Source organism: Mauremys mutica, chromosome 3 (assembly GCF_020497125.1).
Source record: "Mauremys mutica isolate MM-2020 ecotype Southern chromosome 3, ASM2049712v1, whole genome shotgun sequence".
Taxonomy (NCBI): Eukaryota; Metazoa; Chordata; order Testudines; family Geoemydidae; genus Mauremys; species Mauremys mutica.
Window position 1 is genome coordinate 113,787,484 of NC_059074.1, and position 24,880 is coordinate 113,812,363.

Here is a 24,880-nt window from a genome sequence, read left to right on the forward strand (position 1 = left end):
AAAGTCACAAATACCAAAACGTTGCCTTCGTTACCTTAAACATTACTCAGGAGATTTCTAAAGGAACAAATGGCAGTTAGCTGCTTAATTCCCAGTTGCATTGTCTGCCTCTACGTACTAACTTTCATATTGTCCTTCTGATCCTTAAAGTTGTTTCCAGCATCCCTAGCAAAATAAGCACTCTGGTAAAGTTTACTTTAATTGTACAGTAGAAGCAGAATGCTCATAAATGGCAACAAAGTGCTTGGTTACAAGAATTAACCAGGGTAGAAAAAGAGGAAAGTGCTTGAAACATGCAAACAATTGTGTGTCACATGAAAACTCATGTTCTAGACACCCTGATGATCAGTGCCTTTTAAATAGGCTTCTTAAAATAAAAAACATTAAAGGCTGGCATGGCCCTAAGCTTGATTTACCAACTGCATTTTAGATTTATTTATTTTAATTTTTTTTGTAAAGCAAATCTTTTCCTGCCCCTCTCAGCATACCAGATATACAGGGACAGTTTTAACATTCCTGATTTTTATATTATAATTAAAGGTTGTGTAAACAATTCAGTCTTTTATTTTCCTCCTCTTTATTTCCTTTGATTTTGGTGCAGTGAACAGGCAACTATATTTCTGCATTAGAATTGAGTTAGCTTGATTTTAGCAGTTATAAAATTATTTTCTTGTCACATCTGCATTATGGACCTGATTCTTAAAAAACCCTGGATTTTCAAATAGTTCTAAATGGACAATTCCAGTATTTCAGAAAACTCTAGCACAATCATGTGCAACTGCTGTAAAGAGATACTGTTCTATTTCCATTTATGTTGTCTGTAAAATGGGATTATTATGAACTAAGAAATACTCAAGCCTTTAGATAAATTAAGATAATAGACTATCCTTCTGTTAATACGTATATAGAATGCTCTTGCAGACACTGACCCTTCAGAGTGCATTTGACATATGGAGAAGATTTAATGACATACTTTTAAGGAACAACTAATTTTGTTACTTTAAAAGCCAATAATCTGTTCCACTGTTTACAAATGATAAAAGGGAAAATGTAATGTATTTAATTGCTATATGATGTATTAATTTTCTACTGAGATTAGGTAATCCAGTTGTGGACAACTATTGTCTTCTAATGAAAAATACAGATAATTATTTTGCCAAAACATGAATAATACTTAGCACTCAGGAGAAAATTTACTAAGATCATTTCTTCAGTTATTTTTTTAACATGACCCATGTTGTCTATTTTAAAAGTCCTTGCCTTGTGTTCATATTTACTGTAAAGAATTTTAGACACACACACAGACCCACTTATGTGTCAACATAATAAAAGATGGGTAAAACCCATCTGAACTCTAGTTCACATTTTCAACCAAATGTAGGTTTTATTTAAGGTTTGATTTGGGTGCCTCCTTCCCTCTCTTTGGCCTCAAAGCAGGCCTGTTATCTTTGCTGAAACTCATCCTGGAGTTTCAGCCTATTTAGCTGTCTTTGTTGAGCCAGCTGTGGACTGTCCTTTCAAATCTCACAAGAACCAGGGTTTGTGGGCTGGGTGGGACTCTATGGTGTCAGACCCAAGCAAGCATAAAAGAGCATGAGACATAAATGGAACAGCTGTCTAGAGCACAGCAGAAAAAAAAAGATTATACAGGAATTTCTACTGATAATGCTTTGTTAGATTACTGTTCTACTCTGTATGTGTTTTCAAGACATTCAGATTCTTACATGGTCATTGCTGTTTCTTGCATCTTAAATTTAATCAGGCATTCTAAAAGCCAAAGAGTAAGGACAGCAGAAGCAAGGAGGGGCAAATGTAGTGATCGGAGTTCTAGTGCCTTGCTCCGCACGCTGGTAGGACCTGGAAATGCAGCAGAGGTAGCATGTAAGCATCTGTGGGATAGGGAGCACCTCCGGTTAGCCTTCCCCCCTACCCTTGTTTTCTCCCTCACCCACCACCCATTGAACAACATTGACATGCTCCAGAATGAGCTGAGATCAGGCCATCTGAGCTAGGGCTTGTCAATGGTGGGAGTTGAGGTTGGAAATAAATGGAGAAAATCTTACTGGAAAAATGGTCTCTGCCTACTTCCTTTTTCAGTGCCACTATCCTGTCCCCCCCACCCACCCCCAGTTAGAGGCTGTATGTTTCCATTATGGATGTAATCAGAATAATAGAAACTAGTGCTTGTTTCAGGTGTGATGATGAATGTTATGACAACTTTCCTAGGGTCACTGACAAAAAAATATCACAACAGATGGGGAGGGGGCCATCGCTACTGCTAACTAATGCTTAGAATGTACTGAATTGAAGCACTGTATTTGCAATGAGTGTATTTTGAAGAGGTAAACACTCTGTGAGAATAGCATTGTTCCATATTATCATGGCTTGTTTTTATCCCTTTCTTTTGGTGAAAAATAATGACTTTGTTGTTGTTGTGTTTGAACAGTAAATTAGTCAGCTCAGCTCTTAAACACACATGCTACAAATCCTAATGGTGTTAAAGTGGGGACCACTGGTTTTTAATATTCTCTGAAATCAGTGAAAACTCCTTCCCTCCCTCCAGCAAGCATATGTTTGTATATCTTTCATCCTCCTCCCCCCGCCCCATCAGAACAATGCCATTTGTCAAAAATAACGTGTATTCATTGTATAGGTGCAACTGGAAGAAGGTAAGGAGAGTATGTCTTGGTGAAAAAAATGAAAATTTACTACCTCAGTGAAGTCCAGATAAAATTTAAAACATTAGACCTGCAATAGCCACAGGGTTTTAAATTATTACTCATTTTTTCTGTTTAAATCAGATTTTGTATATTTATTTCCACTGAACGTGGCTACAGGGAATTCCATATCTGCTTCTCCTTCTCCTCTGCCCTTATTAAAACTGAAATAGTCTTACATCAGACCTAGAAAACCCATGTCTTCATTATGCCCATTTACATTTCAGTTAAAAAAATAAAATTATATTTTGTCTTTGATCATATGGTTTAAAAATGGCTTTTGTAGAAATCAAGGAAATGAAATATTTATCCAACCCTTATGGCAAAATAGGGGTTCAATTATCTGGAATATACAGTTACTCCATATCATTACCATTAAATGTTTGGCTTGCCCTGTCTGTATTGTTACTGTTATTTTAACATTTAGTCTTTTGTCTTGGGAATGGGTGGTGGTACTTAATCTGCTTCTACTTAAAAATCTCATTGGAGAGAGTCGTATTTTGTTATGAGGTAAGGTTTCAAATTATTTATTGGAACATGTTTTCCCAGTTGAAAAGATTTTTCCAGTGAGAATGCAAGATTCTACTTGCGAATCAGCCTATGAAGATCTTTGCCTGTCCTTAAAATATTGCTTATTGTGTTATGGATTATTTCATGTGACGTTCATTCTTTCCAGTGTGATCTGATAACAGAATGTTATTTTACAATATATGCTTGGTTATTCAATGACTGCATATTACCGTCTGTCAATATCTTTCTTGTCCTTTTGGCTAAAATGAAGTGTTGCATAAGCCTGACCCCAGATGTACAGTATCTTCCCTTTTAACTTGTGTAAATTTGACTTTAAACATTAACTTTAATAAAAATCTGTTTTGCATCTGATGCATCCTCTGTCTGGGGACTATATAATGCACTTGCAGGGAAATAGACATGATGATTTAATAAATCTTTTCCATGTTGAAAGTCTGATTTATTTCTGATTTAGGAGATTAGCCCTCTGCATGCTTCTGAGCTTTTTTTGAGTGATTTATAAGCAATGAAAAAAAATAGGTTAGGGCAAAAAAAATCATCCTGTGTGAAGTGAAACTGAAATGGCCTGATGGGGTTTGTGCATACCACTGTAACTCTTGGTCAATCCATCAGCCAAGTTTATAGGAAATTGATTTTAAAAAAAAACCTTTGTCATTGTAACACTGACAAAGACTATGGCTATAGAATATTTTGTATGCTTCAGCTGTTGGTTTTCTTTTATAAATTTGTTTTAAAACCCTTGCAAGGAAAAAAAATTGTCCTTAGTGTAATTGAACTTATAATATGTGTTTTTTCTTTCATTTTCTTTCTTTTAAAAATGGGGGAAGGGAAATTAGCAGGAGAGGTTTATGCAGATGTTATAAATCACCTGCTGGAAAGTGGTTGGTTATATATGAGGTAACCGCAAAAATAAAATAAAAAGACCAGCTGTTTTTGTGATATATTTACAGATATATACAATTTTGGCTATCCAACCTGCTGTTAGCATTGGCTACAGAAATATTATGTTACTCTTTTTAAGATAGTTATGCGGTGTTATGATCTGTAGTCATAGAGATGAGAACAGTTGGTTAGGTGAATTGTTTTTCAACCTTATAATTGCATATGTCAGAATTGATCAAATGTATTGGATGAAGGCTCTTCAGAATTATCATTTGTTGAGATCACATGTAGAGGTCTCAACCAATTTGAAGCCTCAGTGCTAAGCACTATGCAATGTACAGTCCTTGTTATATGGAGTATACTAGCTGACACTACATGTTTGAATTATACTTGAATTATAACAGCTACAGTATTAATCTTTGTTTTGATGTGGAAAAGATTGAGTTCCTGTGACTCACAGGACCCACTATTTTCTACACCAAAACAGAAATTATTTCTTAGGGTGTAAGCACTTACTATCATCGTCTAAAGTACTTTTAAACTGCTTGTGAAATGAAAAGTCTCGTAAGTGAAGCTTACAAGCCTCTTGGTGGGTATGTGTCCAAAGAGTCTATCTGCATACAGTGATATGTATAGATCAGTTTGTAGAGATTAAAAAAGTACCAGTACCCACAAAAGAGCAGATAGTAATACAAAGGGCTTGTGTGGTACCTCAGTTTTCTTGAAGCATTGAGTCCCTAATTTGGTAAACTTGTACCAGTCCTTAACTGATTCATGGTTACAGGTCCATGATCCAAGATTTAATATGGGAATACGATATTACACAGTGCAAACTAAAACTTTTCTCATTGAAATTCTTATCAACCAAAATGTATCTAAATGACCTCAGCAGTTGCTAAGATTATGAAACTAAGAGAAGTAGATATTTAACTTATTGCTAACACACACATTTTAGCCGTAGGAAGACAATGAATAGCCCAAAAATATACACTTATTGTCTTTCACTTGCAACGTAGAGCAGACATGTCTGTTGTCTATTCCAATAAGGGAGGGATCATGAGGAGTCTCAGAAGAAAAAGGTGGTTTCTTTCTCAGAATTTTACTGCATTTATTACTGAGATACAGTTTGAAATACTAAGAAAACAAACAATATAAACAAAGCCAAAAACCAAGAAATAAGATCAGATTAAATCAACATTGAATTTGACAAATACGTATTCTAGCAGTAGCCATGCATGAGCTAAGGGTCTCTAATTAGGTGAATCTTAATAGCCTAGAATGAAGGTCAGGTGCACTCTTTATTAGCGTTTGAGATGAGAACAAGGTTCAAATTCATGAAAGCAACTTGCTCTCTCGTCCAAAGAAAGCAGTCATGTTCTAAATCCTGCATGAAATTTAACACATGAGATTGACTTCCCGTGTTGAACAATATCACACAACGATTGGGGACCAGGATATTCATTTCCTTTCCCTCACAAGAGAGTTCCATGCAAGAATGAATAATTAAAACCAAAACGCAATAGAGCCTAATAACATTGTGTTGGTGTCCTTGATAATTTTTAATTTTTTGTTTTCTTTTATGTCTTGAATAAATAGGATTATACTAAATATGATCTGTAAAACAAATACTAGTTAATCATATTTGTTTTTTTAACATGCTCAAAAAAATACATCAACATTATTTAAAAAAAATAGAAATGCATTCTATGTTCAGCTATGGTAACTGTAAAAGCCAAATCTAAATAGAGTTCAAAGTTAAGAATAAGGTATTTTCTGCATGTATAACTCTTTGGACTATGATTTCATCTGCAGTCAAAAAAGCAAACCGAATGTTAGGATGAATAGAATAGAAGATAATACAGAAAATAGTATAATGGCTTTCTATAATACAGTGGTTCATCATCATCTGGAATACTGACTACAATACTGATCAACTCGCTTCCAAAAGGATATTGCAGAATTAGTGGGGATTCTGAGGAGAGCAACTAGAATGATTAAAGGGATAGAGAAACTCTCACATGAATAGATAGCAATTGTTCACCCTAGAAAATAGGTGAGTAAGAGGAGACAAGATAAAAATATATAAAATAGTGAATGATATAGGGAAAGTACATTGAGTGTTTCTTTTCTCCCTGTTTCACAGTACAAGAACAAGGGGACAGCTAATGAGATTGAAAGGCAGCAAATTCAATCCTAATGAAACAAAATAGATTTTCATACAGTCAGTGATTAGACTGTGGAACTAATTGCTACAGGATGTCGCTGAAGCCAATCAATTTAGGAAGATTCAAAGGATTTGGACATTTGTATGAATAACAAGACTATCCAGTGTTACAGTAGTTAATGATAAAAGGTTTTAGAAGGGATATAAAGCCTTGTACTTCTGGGTTTAAGGCAATAGCTGACTCCCAAGCGCTAGGGTGAGACCTTCATTGGGGGCAGATTATCCTTATCTACTGTGAGGTTTTTCATATCTTCCTGTGGAGCTTCTGTTACTGGCCACTATCAGAGACAGGATACTGGACTGGATGAACCACAAGTCTGATGGCCTATGGCTGTCTCAATGTTCACCAGGTCTCAATCGAAAAGAAAATATGCTAGGTCAGTAGATGGGAGACCTCCAAGGGAAGATGCAGGGAGGTGTAGGAAATTGCGTTTATCCATTTGATGGAACCCTTAACTCTGTGTACCAGTCTTGTATTCAGTAGCTGTGTATTAACCAAGGTATGATGCAGGATAAGACATTAAAACTACCTGTGCTTATCAAAGAAGATATTTCTCAAAAGCATGGATGTTAACCAGTTCTGACCTGGCCACATTCTGTTTTGAATAAATGTGTTTTGTATACTTAAATTCCATGTTCTTTTAATTAGAGAAATGTATTCTTCTTCACTTGCTGCCTTAACTGTTTGTTTAATGGTGCTATGCACTGTTAAATGGCTGCTACTTTACACAACACTTGTGTTTAGAAAAGGTGGGTGTAGTTAGTGGTACGTGAAGTGATTCACATGAATTTAAGTTGCTGAGAGTTTTAGGATCTTACAGGGTGCGAGACGATATATAAATGTAAGAGATTTCCTAATGCCATTGAAAATAATTGTAATGTTAGTAATACAAAAAAAAAGTATGGATGGAATACAATTTACAGTGACACCGACCGGTACATGTGATTTTAACTATGATAATACAAAACTGAGCTGGAAGCCTTGGGGACACTGGTCACTCTAGAAAGGAGGCTGCCTGTTGAACGTGTAATATCCCGTTATAAGGTTGTTTGGCTTGCCCCGCTTCACCTGCCTGGCGTTTCAGCTGGGGAACGGGGTCTGGGTGCAGGGGCTTGCCCTGTTCTCCCTGCCCAGCATTCCAGCTGGGGAGTGGGCAAGCCCCCGAACCCGCTCCCCGGTAGGAGTGCTGGGCAGGTGGAGCAGGGCAAGCACACAACCCCGCTACATCCCTGCCTCAACCAAGCTTCACAATCATCATTGGTGAGTACAGTATTAAATTGTTTGTTTATAATTATTTAAAACGTATACTGTATATAATGCCTTTTGTCTGGCGAAAAAAATTTCCCTGGAACCTAACCCCACCCATCCGGCCCCCCCATTTATTCATATAGGGAAATTGGATTCGCTTAACATCATTTCACTTAAAGTAGTGTTTTTCATTAACATAACTAGAGTGTTAAGCAAGGAGTTACTGTAGCTGATTTCAGTCTGAATCAGCTTGGTATAGCCTCCAGTTGTCCTGTTAGTAACTCTCTCACACACCCCTTGTCTTGCAGCCTTATTCCAATGCCTGAGAAACCCTCCTCCCCACTTTCTTTTCCCGTTCTCTGTTCAGGTGATAGCACTGTTAGATTTCTCCAATTTCCACCAAATCCACCTTCCCCCTTTCTTGCCATGGAACAGTGCCCAAAACTGCTGTTCTGATGGAATTTTTAATTGTTATTTCTTGGCAGGAATTTCGTTAAGATTGCATCACACCTGATTTGGCCAAAAAAAGAGGCAGGGTTACTAGCTAGTCTTAAGTTAGTTTGTAGTGAGGCTTGCAGAGTTTGTGACACTTAGCATCTATTGACACATTTTTAGTTATTTCCAAAATCTCTACTGGCTAGAAACTATTTCTGCATTCAGCCTTGATGCAATGCAAGGCCTGTCTTTCCATTTTGTGTACCCTTGTATATGTCTCTGTCTCTGCTTATAATTTAGGGTACATATTATTTCTTATCGTTTGTAGATTCCTGTAACTGTTACAGTGCTCTGTTGGAGGTAGGGAGTAGGGAGGAAACAACAGCTTATGCCAGGGCTCCGGAGCCAGATGCGGCTCTTCAGAAGTTAATATGCGGCTCCTTGTATAGGCACCGACTCCAGGGCTTGAGCTACAGGCGCCAACTTTCCAATGTGCCAGGGGTGCTCACTGCTCAACCCCTGGCTCTGCCATAGGCCCTGCCCCCCCTTACCCCCCCCGCTGAGCCTTGCCATGCCCTTGCTCCTCCCTCCTCCCCCACCCAGATCCTCCTGCATGCTACGAAACAGCTGATTGGGAGGTGTGGGGAGGGACAGACGGAGGGGAGAGGCACTGATCAGCTGGGCTGATGGGGGGTGCTGACGTATTACTGTGGCTCTTTGGCAATGTACATTGGTAAATTCTGGCTCCTTCTCAGACTCAGGCTGGCCACCCCTGGCTTATGCATTTATTTGTTACTAGAAGGGCAATGTCATGCTCTGTATTGTCCTTGACTCCATAGAGCTAGGTAAAATCAGGGGCTTCTTGTGTTAAACATGAGTTAACAGGGAAAAAGATTTTAATTGGATTTTTTTGAAGCCATTGATAAATGTAGGTCAGCTCTCATGTTACCTTCCAACCAATGTGACTTGAGTGTGCGTGTTTTTTGTTTTCTCACTTTCACAGATCGAGCTTTGAGCAGTGTGTAGTTTTGCCCATGACTGAGATGTTCAGATAGTTGTTCAACAAACTGTAGTAATTTTGAATGTTTAGTTTCTTGACCTCATTTCTAATCAAATGTTATCACATTCTTTCAACCCACATCTTCCACAAAACAGAGGTCCCTCCAAAATGTCCTGTTGCATAGCACTTTCAAGTACAACGGGTTTTTCAAGATATGATCTGCATGTGATATTATAGGCCCTGATTGTGATCTCACTTCCCTGACTTTACACCAGAAAGTACATATTGATTTCAGCTGAGTTATTCCTGACCCTCAGTAATGTAAGAATCAGGCCTGTAGTCTGGACCTTTTGCATTCACTTGTGGCTACTGTGAGAAGTTAAGTATAAATTGGGTCTGAATCTTCGTCTACACTGCATAATCTATTCCTAATTCTAGAATATTTTTGTTTGTCTGGTTTTTAGCTTCATCAGGCAGATGTGGTGGTGGTAGGCAGTACCAAACCTAAAGAGATTCCAGTCAGTTGGATAAGGCCTGGAACAACCATTGTCGATTGTTATCCTGACTTTTTATCAGGTAAGGTCAGTTTAAAATTGTATACCACTTGGAAGAAGTGTATGGGATACAAAGATAAGTACAAGATGTGGTAGAAAAGACCTGCTGTTTAGAATAGGGCATTTAAAAATAAATGTATATGTATTGTGTGTATGTATGCATGTATATCAGTTCATCCTTCCTGTAGCTGATAATTATGAGCTTGGGGTTATGCATGCAACAGTTGATGAGCTTACTAGCTTAATTATCAGTATTATAGAATGTACCTTATTCCTGGGGGAATTCTGTGCCACTGGGGGGGAGGGATAGCTCAGTGGTTTGAGCATTGGCCTGCTAAACCCAGGGTTGTGAGTTCAATCCTTGAGGGGGCCACTTGGGGATCTGGGGCAAAAATTGGTCCTGCTAGTGAAGGTAGGGGGCTGGACTCAATGACCTTTCAAGGTCCCTTCCAGTTCTAGGAGATTGGTATATCTCCAATTATAAAATAAATATAAAATGTGCAGAATTTATGTCCCCTGCAGATTTCTTTGCTTCCCCACAGAAAAATGACTTTGCTTCCCCATCAGAAAGGGAAGTCACAAGAGCGGTCATGAGACCCTCCCAGCAGTATGTTTCAGGTGCCCAAGGCAGTTGGCAGAGAGGTAAATCACTCTGGGGCAGGGAGCGAGACTATGGAAGACCCAGCTGGTGGCTCCTACCCTGTGCCGGGCTCAGCGACTAGTCCTGGCTGGGCTGGGGAGGATGGGACTTCCTCTTCCCTGGCATGAAGTTTGGGGCCATGTCAGACCCACCTCCAGTTTTCTCCCCCGGCTATAGGAAGCTCTGCAAACTCCCCTGTGCTTCCTGCACCTATCACTCTTCAGCTGCAGGGGGAGGGATCACTATACAGGGAGCTGCTCCCCCATCCACCCAACCCCCATGCATCCAGACCCCCTCATACCCAGACCCTCCCACCAAGCCCCACTCCCCCTGCACCTGGACCACCCTGACAAGCCACCTGCACCCAGATCCCCACCCTACCAAGCCCCACCCAGCTGCACCTGGATCCCTGCCCCACTGAGCCCCCCTTCCCCAACATCTGGACACCTCCCCCACTGAGACCCTGACACCAAGACCCCCTCCCACCGAGCTTTATCCCTGCCAAACCAAACCCTCCCCCCACTGAGCCCCAACCATCTTCACCTGCAGAATTCCATTACTGTTGCACCCAGAGCCCCCCACGCCCAGAACCCCCCTCACTTGAATCCCCACTGAGCCACCCACACCCAGATTGCCCAACACAGAACCCTCTCAACCCACACCTGGATCTCCCCACACTAAACCTCTCCACACGTGGATCCTGCCTTGCTGAGCCTGCCTGCCCACACCTTGTGAACCTGGGTTGGAGGGGCAGAGCTCTGGGGTGTTTCTGGGGCAGGCCTGGTCCTTGTGCTGTGTCAGGGTTGGGTGCAGCCTCATTGCTGAGTCTGTGTCCCAGGCGGGAGCTGCATAGTGATCTCCCACCTCTGTGCAGCCAGTGCCCTGTGCTCCCCAATGCCATGCTGGAGCCTACACATTTATTTGACAAATAAAATTTGCAGAATTTTACAATATTGTGCGCAGAATTTTTAATTTTTTGGCCTAACATTTTTTGGCGCAGAATGCCCTCAGGAGTAGAACATATTCCTACAAATTAGAGGGGTAAAAAACAATTAGGTCATCCTGTAGATCTGCTCCCACTGCAGGATTGTTCCCTACTTATTTTCTAATGCTTTATCCAGTTTAGTTTTGTGCAGAAATACAAGGAAGGAAAAACTTTCTCCGTGGAAAGGGACTTCAAAACACAGCTGTGTGTCAGCCAGAAGAGCACACTTCCATGAAAAAGTCTACAAGAATAGATGGAAATTTGTCCCACATTGTACTTTCATTTACAAAGGAGAAAGTAGATGCCAAGTAATTTTTTTTACTTAGGATAGTTTACACAGGAGTAGATACTTGGCCTGTATCGCCACTCTTACACCTACTGCCAATGTAACTCCATTGAAATCAGTAGCTCATTGAATTCTATTGATGTAAAACTGGTGTAACAGGCAGCAGGCCAACTGTAAACTAAATTATCTAGTTACTTAGTTAATTCTACTAAAAGGTCATATTTCTTAGTAGTTAACTTCACCATGTAATCATCCATGAAGTGGTAGAATTTGATTATGATATAGATGTGATTTTTTTTTTTAAGATGCCAGTGAGTGCTGGCCATTCTTCTTCTTCAATGGTTTATGGAAAAGAAGCCACAGAGATTATTTGTTTGATGATACAGATTGAAGAGTTTGTAATTAGTTATCTAAGACTCTATCCTGCGAACACTTATGTAAATAACAGTGCAAATGTGAATAGTCCTATTAAATTCAATGAGACTACTCAGATGTGTAAAATCACTCACATGCATAAATGTTTCCAAGATCAGAGTTCAAAGCATTACGATCAAAATAAATTTGTTTATGCCATGCAGCTCATCTTATTTTTAGTACAGGAGCTTGGATCCAACAAGCCTAAGTTTCAAGACATTAAAATAAAAAAAATTAGTGCAAAGGTATGCTACAAAAATATTTGAAATTTTACTGAAACAGCTAGCTACTATAGGAGTAAAAGTGCGTGAATTTTTAGACATTGAGTCAGGATTGTAGTTGAACCTATTTGAATAATATCCCCAGAAACTTCTAATTGTCACATAATAGTATTTAGAACTTGTATGTCGGGATAAATGGATCTCGCTTTTTGATGTCAAATCAATTGGCTTTTTAATGTAATCTCTGTAGTTCACAGTAGAGCAATGTAATAATTTCTATTATAAGATATGTCGTCTCATACTCTCCCCAAGAACAAATTACTTGGCTTTTTAGTTTTTTCCACATAATTCTGACGATTGGTGGTCAGTACCACAGTGTGTACAAAACCAGCCATTGCTCTCAGGTCACTCTTTGGTTTGTTTTTTAATTTAAAAAAAAGCTAAATTATAGGCATTAAATCTATATTTAATTCAGTTTTTAAACAGAAAGTGAAAGCTGGGAGACCTATCCAGATGCAAAGTCCTATTGAAAGCCATAGCAAAGCTGGCAAGCTATTTTCAGAAGGCAAATCCTGATTTAAAATATTGTAGGAAATATAATAACCCAATACTATTTAAAAAAACAGAATTTTAAATAAATCCTGTTCAAAGCGTACTAGGGAACTTTTAGTGTGCAGCTGCAGGGTCCACATGGACAGTTAGTGTGCGGCATGCCAGAGCACTATAGATTTACACCCTAGCTTGCCATGCACTAACTTGCTATATAGACTTGCCCTTAGTTAGGGGTCCCAACTTTCTAATCACACAAAACTCAATACCCCTTCCCTGCCCCTTTTCTGAGGCCCTGCCTGCCTGCTCACTCCATCCCCTCTCCCTCTGTCGCTTGCTCTCCCTCACCCTCACTTTCACCGGGCTGGGCAGGGGGTTGGGGTGAGGGAGAGGGTGAGGGCTCCATCTGGTGGTGCGGGCTCTGAGGTGGGACCGGGGATGAGGGGCTTGGGGTGCAGGAAGAGGCTCTGGGCTGGGGCCAAGGGGTTTGGCGTTCAGGAGGGGAATCAGGGCTGGGGCAGGGGGTCAGGGTGTGGGGCAGGGGGTCAGAGAGGGCCTGTGAGGTGCGGGCTCTGACTGGGCAGCACTTACCTCAGGTGGCTCCCAGAAGTGTCCGGCCTGTCTGGCTCATAGGTGGAGGGGTCAGGGGGCTCTGCGCCCTGTCTGTGCCTGCAGGTGCCACCCCCATAGCTCCCATTGGCCATGGGAACCCCGGCCAATGGGAGCTGCGGAGCCGGCGCTCGGGTTGGGAGCAGTATGCATAGCCCCTGTGACCACCCTTGCACCTGGACATGCCGGTCGCTTCTGGGAGCTGCGTGGAACTGGAGCAGGCAGGGAGCCTGTCTTAGCCTTGCTGCATCGCCCACCGGACTTTTAGCGGCCCGGTCAGCAGTGCTGACCGGAGCCACTAGTGTCCCTTTTCAACCGCACATTCCGGTTGAAAACCGGATGTCTGGCAACCTACCCTTAGCCTTGTGCTTCAATTCCACAATGGTACCTAATAGGATAATAGTTCTTTCCTTAGTCTCTAAGGTGCCACAAGTACTCCTGTTCTTTTTGTGGATACAGACTTAACACGGCTGCTACTCTGAAACACGGGATTATTGTGAGGATAAATACATTAAGAGATTGTGATGTGCTCAGATATGGCAGTGTAGTCCTTATAGGTACCTAAGATAGATATGTAGAGCGCATTGATTTCAGTCAGACTCTGCATGAGCACATATGTGTGTCTGCCTATATCCAGCTGCAATTTTTGGGCCGTAGATACATGCATACTTATGACATTTTTTGAGAGACAACACAGGATTTTAAAAAGAAAATGTTTTATATAAACCATCTACAAATATCCATCTGTCTTCCTGCGTGTGTTTCGCAGGAGAAATGCTGGAAGAATAGCAGAAACACATTTTACTATTTTTTTACTTAATGTTTGTTGAAATTTATAGAGAACATATACATAAAAAACATTTGTTTGTGTTGGACAGGAAGAATTCACTTATCTGAATTGCAAAATATTTAAAAGCCTGTTGTTAGGTAATTGTGACATCAGTGAAGTCACAATCTTGTATTTGATTTTTTACTTTAAATGCATATTGGAATCTTATTAATAGGTGTGCTTAAAAAGTTGTTTTAGTTTTTTTTCACACTTAAAAAATGTCCTATTTTTAACATTTGAGAAGCAGTGAAATGCAGCCTGAAGCAACAACAGCTATGAATTGACTATTATTTCTGCATGATGGTGGCTACATTTTTATCTCATGTATGTAAATACAGTACACACCCTCACACACATGAATATTTTATTTCCCAGAATAAAAGATAAATACCTAGAAATTGCGAGGACATAATTTTCTTGTGTGGCTCTGATGACATAAACTAGATGGATCTGAAGCATTCACTTTAGGTGATGGAATTTTCTTGGATGCAGCTTTTATTTTATATAATCTGAGGTTTGGCATGCTCTTCATTTAAAATGTTTTTAAAAAGCAATTTCCATTAATATAGCATCCTGCTTATCTGTACTAATTCCTGTGGTATTACTTCAATAATAATAATAGCCTCTTCTATGGGATCTTGCTAATCTTTGAAAATCCCAGCCTAAGTATGTAGTTGTGAAACTCACCCAGCTGGAAAGGAACTAGCAAGTCCCTCTGCACCACTTAAACCCTGCAGTGAGACTGGCTGGGGACATAGGCAGAGTCTGAATGAGGCAGCAGCTCTAACACCTCTGCACCCTGGGGTACAAATAGATAGGCCTGGAGGAGACCTTGGGGCAGGATGGAAGAGGATGTACATTTATACTGAACTACTGGACCAAAACTCCTGTATAGGAGGCGTGGAGAGACAAGGGCAGCTATTCCAGCCCATCAGTTAGAATATCTGCCGTAAATGAGATGTTGCAACACCACACTTTTCCCCCCTTTGTTAGTGTGTGTGAATTCTACCTCTCTAACTTCTAGTTCCATGCAAAAGCCAGATTAATCTGACTTTGGCTGTGGCTACACTTAGCACTTCAAAGCGCTGCCGCGGTAGCGCTTTGAAGCGCTAAATGTAGTCAAAGCGCCAGCGCTGGGAGAGAGCTCGGAGAGAGCTCTCCCAGTGCTGTCCATACTCCACCTCCCTGTGGGGAATAACGTACAGCACTGGGAGCCGCGCTCCCAGCGCTGGGGCTTTGACCACACTGGTGCTTTGCAGCGCCACAATTTGCAGCGCTGGAGAGGGTGTGTTTTCACACCCTGCTGCAGCGCTGCAAATTTGTAAGTGTAGCCAAGCCCTTTGTGTTGTAAGTACATGCAGGCTAAAAGAACGCTGTTGAAGGGAACTCTCCAAGTCTAATGTATATTTATACACATGCTAATCTCTGCATTGATAAAGAAGGCATATTAAGCCAAATCAAATAAAAACTTGCAATGTTTCTGTAAAGCACAGATGTCTGAAAGAGAGGGGAATTTAACTTCATCCCTCCTACTTCATTTGTTGTTCTGGCAAAACTCCCAGAATGGTCTCAATGCAACCATAGTCAATTTATGACTGACAGACTATTATAACTTCCAGTAAATTGCAGAGGATTCTAGTCTAAAATTGTAAAATACCATAAGATCTGGTTTAAAACAAGAAGTGTTAACACAAACGGAAGGTCTTTTAATGGTTTTTACTGTGTGTTTAGTGTTAGGAATATAATCTCTATTATTTAGTTAGCTTTGTCACTAAGGTAAAGGTGCTTGATGCGGTAGCATTTGAGAAAGTGTTAGAAGATTAATTGAATTAGGCTAAATGTGTATGTAAACAAGGTCTTTTAGTCTCTCAGTGACTTCAGTGTTCTAAGTAGGCAGGACAGGATGAATAATAGCACTGGCTAGAGTCAAGCATTGTGTGGGCAGTTGGTGTGCAAATTTCTCCACACACATATGTCAGCATGCCTTTAATTCTGACCCACAATGTCTCTGATGTTCTAGTTCTGAGACTCTTGAAGAGTGAGAATTGTGCCAAATTGCGTGGTTGTTTTTATGATGTGCACAGATAGGGATTAGAAAGAGACAACCTGACTGGGTCAGGGTTTGAGCTCTGGTTCCCTGAGGTCTAAGGCTAATGGAGCAAATACACTATTATTGTAATGCCTAGAGTCTGCATTCAAGATCAGGGTCCCACTGTGCTAGCTACAGTTTAGATTGAAAGATGGGTCTTACCCAGAAGAAATCACTGGCTAGATATTAGGCAAGAAGCAGCAAGTGGGTTGAAAAAACAAACAAACAAGGATAATGGGAACAGTGACAAAATAATACATTGACATCTAATCTGATTCATGACCACTGAAAGGCATTGTCCTACAGGAAGCCAGCTGTAACCATTGAGTTGACTGTGCAGAAAGTCTGCATTAAAAGTAATATTGATGAAGGAAACATTAATGCCAGAAAACTTTGTCTATTCTGAATCCAGATTATAAATCTGATTGGCTAATTGGTAGTATTTTTTTATGATCATATGCATATATTTCTTAATTTCATTACCGTCTCAAAGTAATGACCTTGACTTTAGCAAAGCTGTTGATACAGTCTCCCACAGTATTCTTGCCGGCAAGTTAAAGAAGTATGGGCTGGATGAATGGACTATAAGGTGGAGAGAAAACTGGCTAGATTGTCGGGCTCAACGGGTAGTGATCAATGGCTCCATGTCTAGTTGGCTGCCGGTTTCAAGCAGAGTGCCCCCAAGGGTCGGTCCTGGGGCTGGTTTTGTTTAGTATCTTCATTAATGATCTGGAGGACGGTGTGGACTGCACTCTCAGCAAGTTTGCAGATGACACGAAACTGGGAGGAGTGGTAGTTACGCTGGAGGGTGGGGATAGGATACAGAGGGACCTAGACAAATTAGAGGATTGGGCCAAAAGAAACCTGATGAGGTTCAACAAGGACAAGTGCAGAGTCCTGCACTTAGGATGGAATAATCCCATTCACTGTTACAGACTAGGGACCGAATGGCTGGGCAGCAGTTATGCAGAAAAGGACCTAGGCCTGGTTACAGTGAACGAGAAGCTGGATATGAGTCGACAGTGTGCCCTTGTTGCCAAGAAGGCTAACGGCATTTTGGGCTGTATAGGTAGGGGCATTGCCAGCAGATCGAGGAGCGTGATCATTCCCCTCTGTTCAACATTGGTGAGGCCTCATCTGGAGTACTGTGTCCAGTTTTGGGCCCCACACTAAAGAAGGATGTGGAGAAATTGAAGAGTCCAGCGGAGGGCAACAAAAATGATTAGGGGGCTGGAGCATATGACTTATGAGGAGAGGCTGAGGGAACTGGTATTATTTAGTCTCCATAAGAGAAGAATGAGGGGGGATTTGATAACTGCTTTCAACTACCTGAAAGGGGTTTCCAAAGAGGATGGACCTAGACTGTTCTCAGTGGTACCAGATGACAGAACAAGGAGTAATGGTCTCAAGTTGCAGTGGGGGAGAATTAGGTTGGATATTAGGAAAAACTTTTTCACTAGGAGGGTGGTGAAGCACTGGAATGGGTTATCTAGGGAGGTGGTGGAATCTCCTTCCTTAGATGTTTTTAAGGTCAGGCTTGACAAAGCCCTGGCTGGGATGATTTAGTTGGGAATTGGTCCTGCTTTGAGTAGGGGTTTGGACTAGATGACCTTCTGAGGTCCCTTCCAACCCTGATATTCTATGATTCTATGATAATATACACAGGGAAAAGCAGACTAAAAATCTTTTCCCTGTTTGTCCAATGGATTGTTTCAAATGTATGTAATTTTCCAAATCCTAACACGTTCTGTAGCTTTTTGCACAAATGGCACATTTTTGTGAGCTGGAACTGGTTTCCTTTGGATATCTAATATATATACACTCCCACACCACTCTTCCAGCTGCTGTCTGTTTAATATTAAGGAGACAGTGGTAGTTCGGTAGTGAGGTTGTTAAATTTGGAATACACATTCAGACCTCAATTTTTTTTTTGGATGAAGATGTCTCCCCAACATGTTTCTGCCCATTCCTACTCTCAAAGGTCTCAGACTCATTGGTGCAATGTTTTCTTTTACAGGGGAACATGGTTATGGTCAAGATGTAAAGTACAGTAACCAGTCTGCTATAGATGCTGTAGGTCCTCTGACAATAGCAATGCGGATGCAGGTTAGTGTGACCCAAAACTGTGTAAAACTCACTGTGTTTACTGGGCTCTAGAGTTCACAGGCTATGCACTTACAGCTGCAATTGGACAAGTCTGGCAAATTTAAAAAGAGGGAAAATTATGACCTACAGCTGCCTTAATAATATAATCAATGAAATGGTAATTTTGGGCCATTCATTCCTGTTTTATTTATCAAGATAAAGGTAAATGAGGTACTACAATCAAAATACTATAACAATAACAACTGTAACAAAGCTTGATAAAGAGATTGGTAGATTGATCTATAAAAACAAGTTAGTCACACAGTGATGGTGAGGGAATTATAGTTACGGCTGCCTGTAACCCAATAGTTTTATGAAGAGTTACTAATGTTTGTGAAGTGCTATGTAAATGTAAAGCCAGGAAAACTCACCTGTCTGAATCTCAAGTATTTTTGCCTCATTTTTTCACAGTCAAGCAAGTTTAAAGACTGAGCACGCACTTTAACTTTCACATTTTTGGATTTTGTTTGTGTCATCACAGTCATGCTAAAATAGTTTGGTGTTGGTTAAAGCTTGCTTTGATTAATTTGTCAATGTCTCTAAAATGTGCTGATGATTAAATGCTTTTCCTTGGATTTCTTCTTATATAGAGCTTCCATTGAAGTAGTAATATGTATTTACTTGAAAGAAGGGCTGTTGGGTTACATTGGCACAACATAAAATTAGCACACAGCCATTTCAGAAATTAAATGAATGTTTATCATGTGTAGCAGAATAATCTGAGTACCCTAGTTACCTACTGTTATAATACAGAGTTATGCTTATGTACTTATGGTCCTACTGTGCATACTAACCAGTCTGCCATGCTTACAACTTTCATGATCAGTAGAGCAGAGGTCTGAAAAAGTTCTTTCCTTGCTTTATTACCATCACATCGACATTGGTGGTGGTGAAAACAGAGTAAGGAGCATTACTGCATTCAAATGCATAGATGCTTTGTTCTCATACAAGGCTGGAATATAAAAGTAATTTTGAGTATGCAATCCAAGGGCATGTCTTCACTAGCAATGTTAAAGCGCTGCCAGCGCTTTAACGTAGCTGTGTAGTTGCGGCACCAGCGCTGGGAGAGAGCTATAAAAAAACCAGCACGAGAAAGTTGCAGCGCTGTAAAGTGCCAGTGTAGACAAATCCCTTTCATGTAGTTGTTCTATTTAAGGCCTTTCCATGCTTGAATGCAGTGCCGCTCTCTGCTGCTGCTAAGTAATAAGTAAAGCAGAAAAGAGTGAGTCAGATTAGGAGAAAGAAAGAAAAATGCAGAGGTGAGAAGGGGAAACAAAAGGAGAGAAGAAAAATACAAAAGAGTAAAATAGTAAAACACAGGGAAACAGTAGTGGTCATAGCATGCGTCCCACATATTGCAATGTTTTCACTGAGAATTGCATAGGCATTTGATGTGTAGATGTGGGAGGAAGAGGGATCCTTCATTAGAGAAGGTGAGTGGAAGTCACAATTCCTCATTTTCTATTGTGGAGCCATGGTAGAACTGAGTTTTTGGCTAGTCACTTAAGTGCTCTGTGTCTCAGTTTACCCATGTGTAAAATTGAACTCACAAAGGTGTTGTGAGAATTTATAAAGCACTTGGAGATCCTGGGCTGTTCTGTTGGAGCTCCAGGTATTTTTCTTGGTAAAACTCTGGATTGCTATACAATGAAATGCAACTGTTGACAAGCTGCAAGGGCAGTAACTGTAAAATATTGCTCTGAAGGGAAATATCACTTCAGATGATTGCTATATGTTGGCCAAAGCTTTGGGAAACAAGCAGCAACCAAGGGAACTATTTTCCTCTAAGAGGCAATACATTTTACTTCTTTTGCCCCCCCCCCCATCTAGTTAATATTAGTTTTGTTTATTTGGGATTTTTAAAAAGTATAATACCCCAAATTAAATTTGTTAATTTAAAAACACACACATCCTGCATCAACTCCCCCATCGCTCATAATTCTCAGCAGCTCAGCTGGGTCAGGCGTGGGTTGTCTCACCTTTGCCACATCAATCTTTGAGGAGCAACATTTAAAGAAGGCAGGCTGCAAGGCCCAAAGGAGTAAGTAATGCTAGAGGGACAGTCCTGGTGACTTCTCTTCTTATGATGCCGTCTGCTTTGATGCACAAGCCCCAGCTTTCTCCTTCAGTGCCAGTTACCTCCTATTAACAGTGCCAGTTTGTTTAATTAGCTGGTTAAGGCTGTCTGTTATGTTGACCAGCTTGTAGGAGGGTACTGTATGTTAAAGGTCAATCACATTGGAAGGAAGCAACCAGTTTTTAGTTTTATATTATGTGTCTATTGCCTGATGGGGCTTAAAAGGAAATTTCAAGGGTTAATCCATTTTCTTACCCTTTTGAGATGGAACAAACCAGCACTGAGGATCCAAGAGAGCAAGAGGAAGAGTCACTAAACAGTTGACACTTCTTTTGTAATTTAAAGAGAGTGGGAGAATCACTTTTTGGGGGGGCGGGGGGGAGAAAATAGTAAAATTCTGGCCTGGAGGAAGAATACCTCCAAGTGCTTAGCCAGAGATTTTAGTGCCATCTGTGCTGAATGACCATGCCCTTCCTTGAAATCTTGGGTAAACAATGCAGTAAGAGTTTTTCTTTATTCCTAAAGACATGGAATTGGAAGATCTTTATGTTGTAGGTATGCTTGTTACAATCCTTTGCATAGAGATTATTTTTGCAGTTATGATATCATATGTTTAGGCTCTATCTAATTGAAATCAAACTGTTGAACATTTATAATGCAACTGTCATACAGTGTTTTTCTTTTCTCTGTGAAAGAACATGGTAAAAACCAGCGAGAGATGGATCCAGTCTCAGCAATACAGGGAGTGGAACCTCCATTGCTTGAAACTTCAGCCCCTCTCCCCAGTGCCCAGGTAATAAGATGAGCTTTGGGCAAGTGGTTTAAACATTAAACTGAATCTAATTATGTCTCTTTAAATATGTTTGCCTAGTATACAAAAGTAGCTATTCTGCTTATTTGCTTCTTCTGTTATGTGTCACTAAATATCCTGGTATTTAGCGTTGGTTGCCACTTATAAAAAATAACTAGTTTATGAATTCTAAAACTGAAAGATGAACTGCAAGGACCCCAATTCCGCAAAGTTTTCCTGAATTGGGGCCCAAAAATATGTTTGCAGACTTGAAGAGTTACAAATACTTTCTTTTGTATAACCAAATTATTTTCGATCAGTTCCTCTTTCATTTACTTGCCTATGTTCAGGCCTTCAGGGATTCATGTTTACATTGCAACAACTGCTGACAGCAGGAGGAATGTAGCTCTCTGCTTTGCTATTAGTATAAAGTTGTGTGTGTGTGGTGTGGGTGGGTGTGCACTCGTGTGTGAGAGAAACCCGAGGACTTGAACCCAGGGTATGGCAAGTAGAGTCTTTGAAAATGTATTCATTTATAATGTATATAAGTCTGCTGCTGAATGTATTGCATTTTTAACATTTAAGGTTAAAATTAGTACATGCTTTTAAAGAAAGCATTTCACTTCACCTTTAAATGTCTCTTGTTTTAACAATTTAATTGAAACAGATTCAGTTTGTAACTTAAAACAGATGCCAAAAGAACAAGCATTTTATAGAGTGCAGATAGAAAGAAAAAAGTTGATATCCTGGGGCTTTTAATGGGCAAATATATACAATTTCAAACTTTTCATCCTTGAAAACCTCCTATTAAAAATAGCTAAAGAAACAATAGATCAAACTATGTTTCATGCCATGTGGTTGATGATAAAACTTCTACTAAAAAAAATCCCTCTACTTCCCTCCCCCTCCCCCACCACCATATATAAAATATGTTAGTGATAGGGTTTCCATTTGTTTAATTACTGGAACTTTATGGTTGTATTTTTTTTCCTTTTAAATATACCGTCGCTTGCTAGGGCGAAGGTATAAAATATTCTTTTACAACAATATACAATTTTATATGGAAACAGATGGATCTTTCATTAAAAACAAGTAAGAAAGAAGAATAGGAACTTAAACAGGGAACATTTCTTTTTGCTCTCAAGGAGCTCTGTGGCATTAATTAGATTCATTTCCAAAGACACTGTAATAAAATTCTCAGTGTACATACTGACTAGATGTAGAGATTTCTTTAATCTTGTATTTTGTAAATTCCCAGTGTAACGGTACACCGTTGCCAGCAGATATTTAATAAGTCTTCTTCTGACAGAAAACCTAATGTTCTAATTTTTTTGTTTAGTATCAAATATGTAACATTTATGTATATTGTAAATATTAAAACTAACTTTAAAAACTAGCCATCTGTGTCAGATGTTGAAAAAAGTTGGTACATATTAATATATTTTAGACCAACTAACATTACCAAAAATTTCTTCAGACTTAACATGTTGATTAAAAGTTATCCTTTATTTCCCATGTTTCTTTCATCCAGAAATCAAAACAATACATTCAGCAACAAAAACAAAAATTGACCCTCATACATTTTTTTTTGGTAATAATACAATAAACTTGTTTAACATAGGCGTTATAAAGTTAACATCTATAGATTGGATAAATATGTTAAACTATTCTGAATGTAATCAGTGCAGTGGAAAATAAAAATATATAACTTATTAATAAATGTTAAAGTTAGCAAAGGAATGTGCAGACATACATGAATGCAACTAATTTTTAATGCATATAGAAAAGTACAATTGGAGACCTTTCTAACTTTTTTTTTTTTAAAAAGAAAAATCTTTAAAGAGCTATGTTTTATACGGTGTTGTATGATATTTACTTGTGAGTTATTGAAATATGGAAGACGAAATTATATTTTTGCTTTTATCTCCTTCACCACAAAACACATACACAAATTCCAATAAGACCAGTAGCAGACCAAACTGCTGATGGAGTATCTAATTGGGAGTTGTACCAGTTGGAGCCATTAGGGTAACCTTTTGCCAGTAGACATATTGTAAGGGAATCAGAGGAGACAGTGAGGACCTGATCCAAAGCCCATCAAAGTCTATGGAAAGATTTCCAATGACTTCATTGAGCTTTGGATCAGCCTCTAGATTCCTCACCCCTCCTCTGTGCTGAATGCTGCAGCTCTCTGTGTGACAGTTTCTAATTGGATTAAAGTTTCTCTGCCCCTTTGATTTATAATCCCTTTAACTGAGGAATCCTGCCTCAAGCGCTCAGCCTGTCCCTTATTGCTGTTTCTAATGCTGAATTTCAAGTATGCAAAAAACCAAGAACAATTAGTAATGAAAACTGAAGTATGAGGTCAAGTATCAGAGGGGTAGCCGTGTTAGTCTGGATTTGTAAAAGCAGCAAAAAGTCCCATGGCACCTTATAGACTAACAGAAGTATTGGAGCATGAGCATTCGTGGGTGAATACCCACTTCGTCGGATGCATGTCGACATTCACCCACGAAAGCTCATGCTCCAGTACGTCTGTTAGTCTATAAGGTGCCACAGGACTCTTTGCTGCTTTTGAAGTATGAGGCTTAAGCTGTCTGGAAAAACCTGCAAGTAGCCCTGAATGCAAAATTCAAAGATTCTCTCTGTTAATAAAGAAGGAAGTTGTCTGTTTCATAAACTACACTTAAATCCTATGGCTTCTGTATGAGGCGAGATTAATAACACTGGGACTTTTCAACTTGGAAAAGAGACGGCTAAGGGGAGAAATGATAGAGGGCTATAAAATCATGACTGGTGTAGAGAAAGTAGATAAGGAAGTGTTGTTTACTACTTCTCATAATACAAGAACTAGGGGTCGCCAAATGAAATGAATAGGCAGCAGGTTTAAAATAAATAAAAGGAGGTATTTCTTCACACAACACACAGTCAACATTCTTTGCCAGAGAATGTTGTGAAGGCCAAGACTATAACAGGCTTCAAAAAAGAACTAGATAAATTCATGGAGGATAGGTCCATCAATGGCTATTAGCCAGGATGGGCAGGAATGGTGCCCTTAGCCTCTCTTTGCCAGAAGCTGGGAATGAGTGACAGGGGATGGATCACTTGATGATTCCTGTTCTGTTCATTCCCTCAGCGGCATCTGGCACTGGCCACTGTCAGAGGACAGGATACTGCGCTAGATGGACCTTTGGTCTGACCCAGTAGGGTCATTCTTATGAAGAAATAAAACATTTTCATGTATAGGGTTTCCTGTATAGGTATAAGGGTGATGCATTTCTGCTCAGGTAGTTGCTTCCAGAATGAACAACAGACCACACCGGGTGTAGGAGACTTTGGTTTTGATCTCAGCAGCAACTTTTTTCTATAATTGCATAATATACCTAGGTTCATTAGGAAAGCATGTGATGGTTTTCTGGATGCTGATTATAATCATCTGTGTGCTAGAAATATTGAAAACTGTAGGACCAGTCTCCCTCAGCTGTTAAAAGAAAAAAAAGTAGTAGTAGTACTTGTATTCACTGCTCAATAGACACAGATGGATGCCTAGTAATGTTTGCTATCAGAAACATTCTGGAGAATATTTGTTGACAGAAATAATTAAGTGTCTAGACATAAACACTTAAAAAGCCTTGTTTATTTCTACCAGTTATA

The 24,880-nt window shown here is 39.7% G+C and overlaps 1 protein-coding gene across 3 annotated transcripts in view; it reads left to right on the forward strand.

Moving 5' to 3' along the window:
• The window catches only part of MTHFD1L (methylenetetrahydrofolate dehydrogenase (NADP+ dependent) 1 like), a 229,604-nt gene that overhangs the window by 14,011 nt on the left and 190,713 nt on the right, over positions 1 to 24,880 (forward strand). For 2 of the 3 annotated variants that reach the window (XM_045010253.1, XM_045010255.1), the window contains exons 8-10: positions 9,503 to 9,614; positions 18,232 to 18,320; positions 21,132 to 21,229. In XM_045010253.1, coding sequence (XP_044866188.1) covers positions 9,503 to 9,614; positions 18,232 to 18,320; positions 21,132 to 21,229 — 299 coding nt within the window. Of the gene's footprint in view, positions 1 to 9,502; positions 9,615 to 11,353; positions 11,555 to 18,231; positions 18,321 to 21,131; positions 21,230 to 24,880 lie in introns of those variants that run through there. The other variant, XM_045010254.1, reaches the window with a different exon arrangement.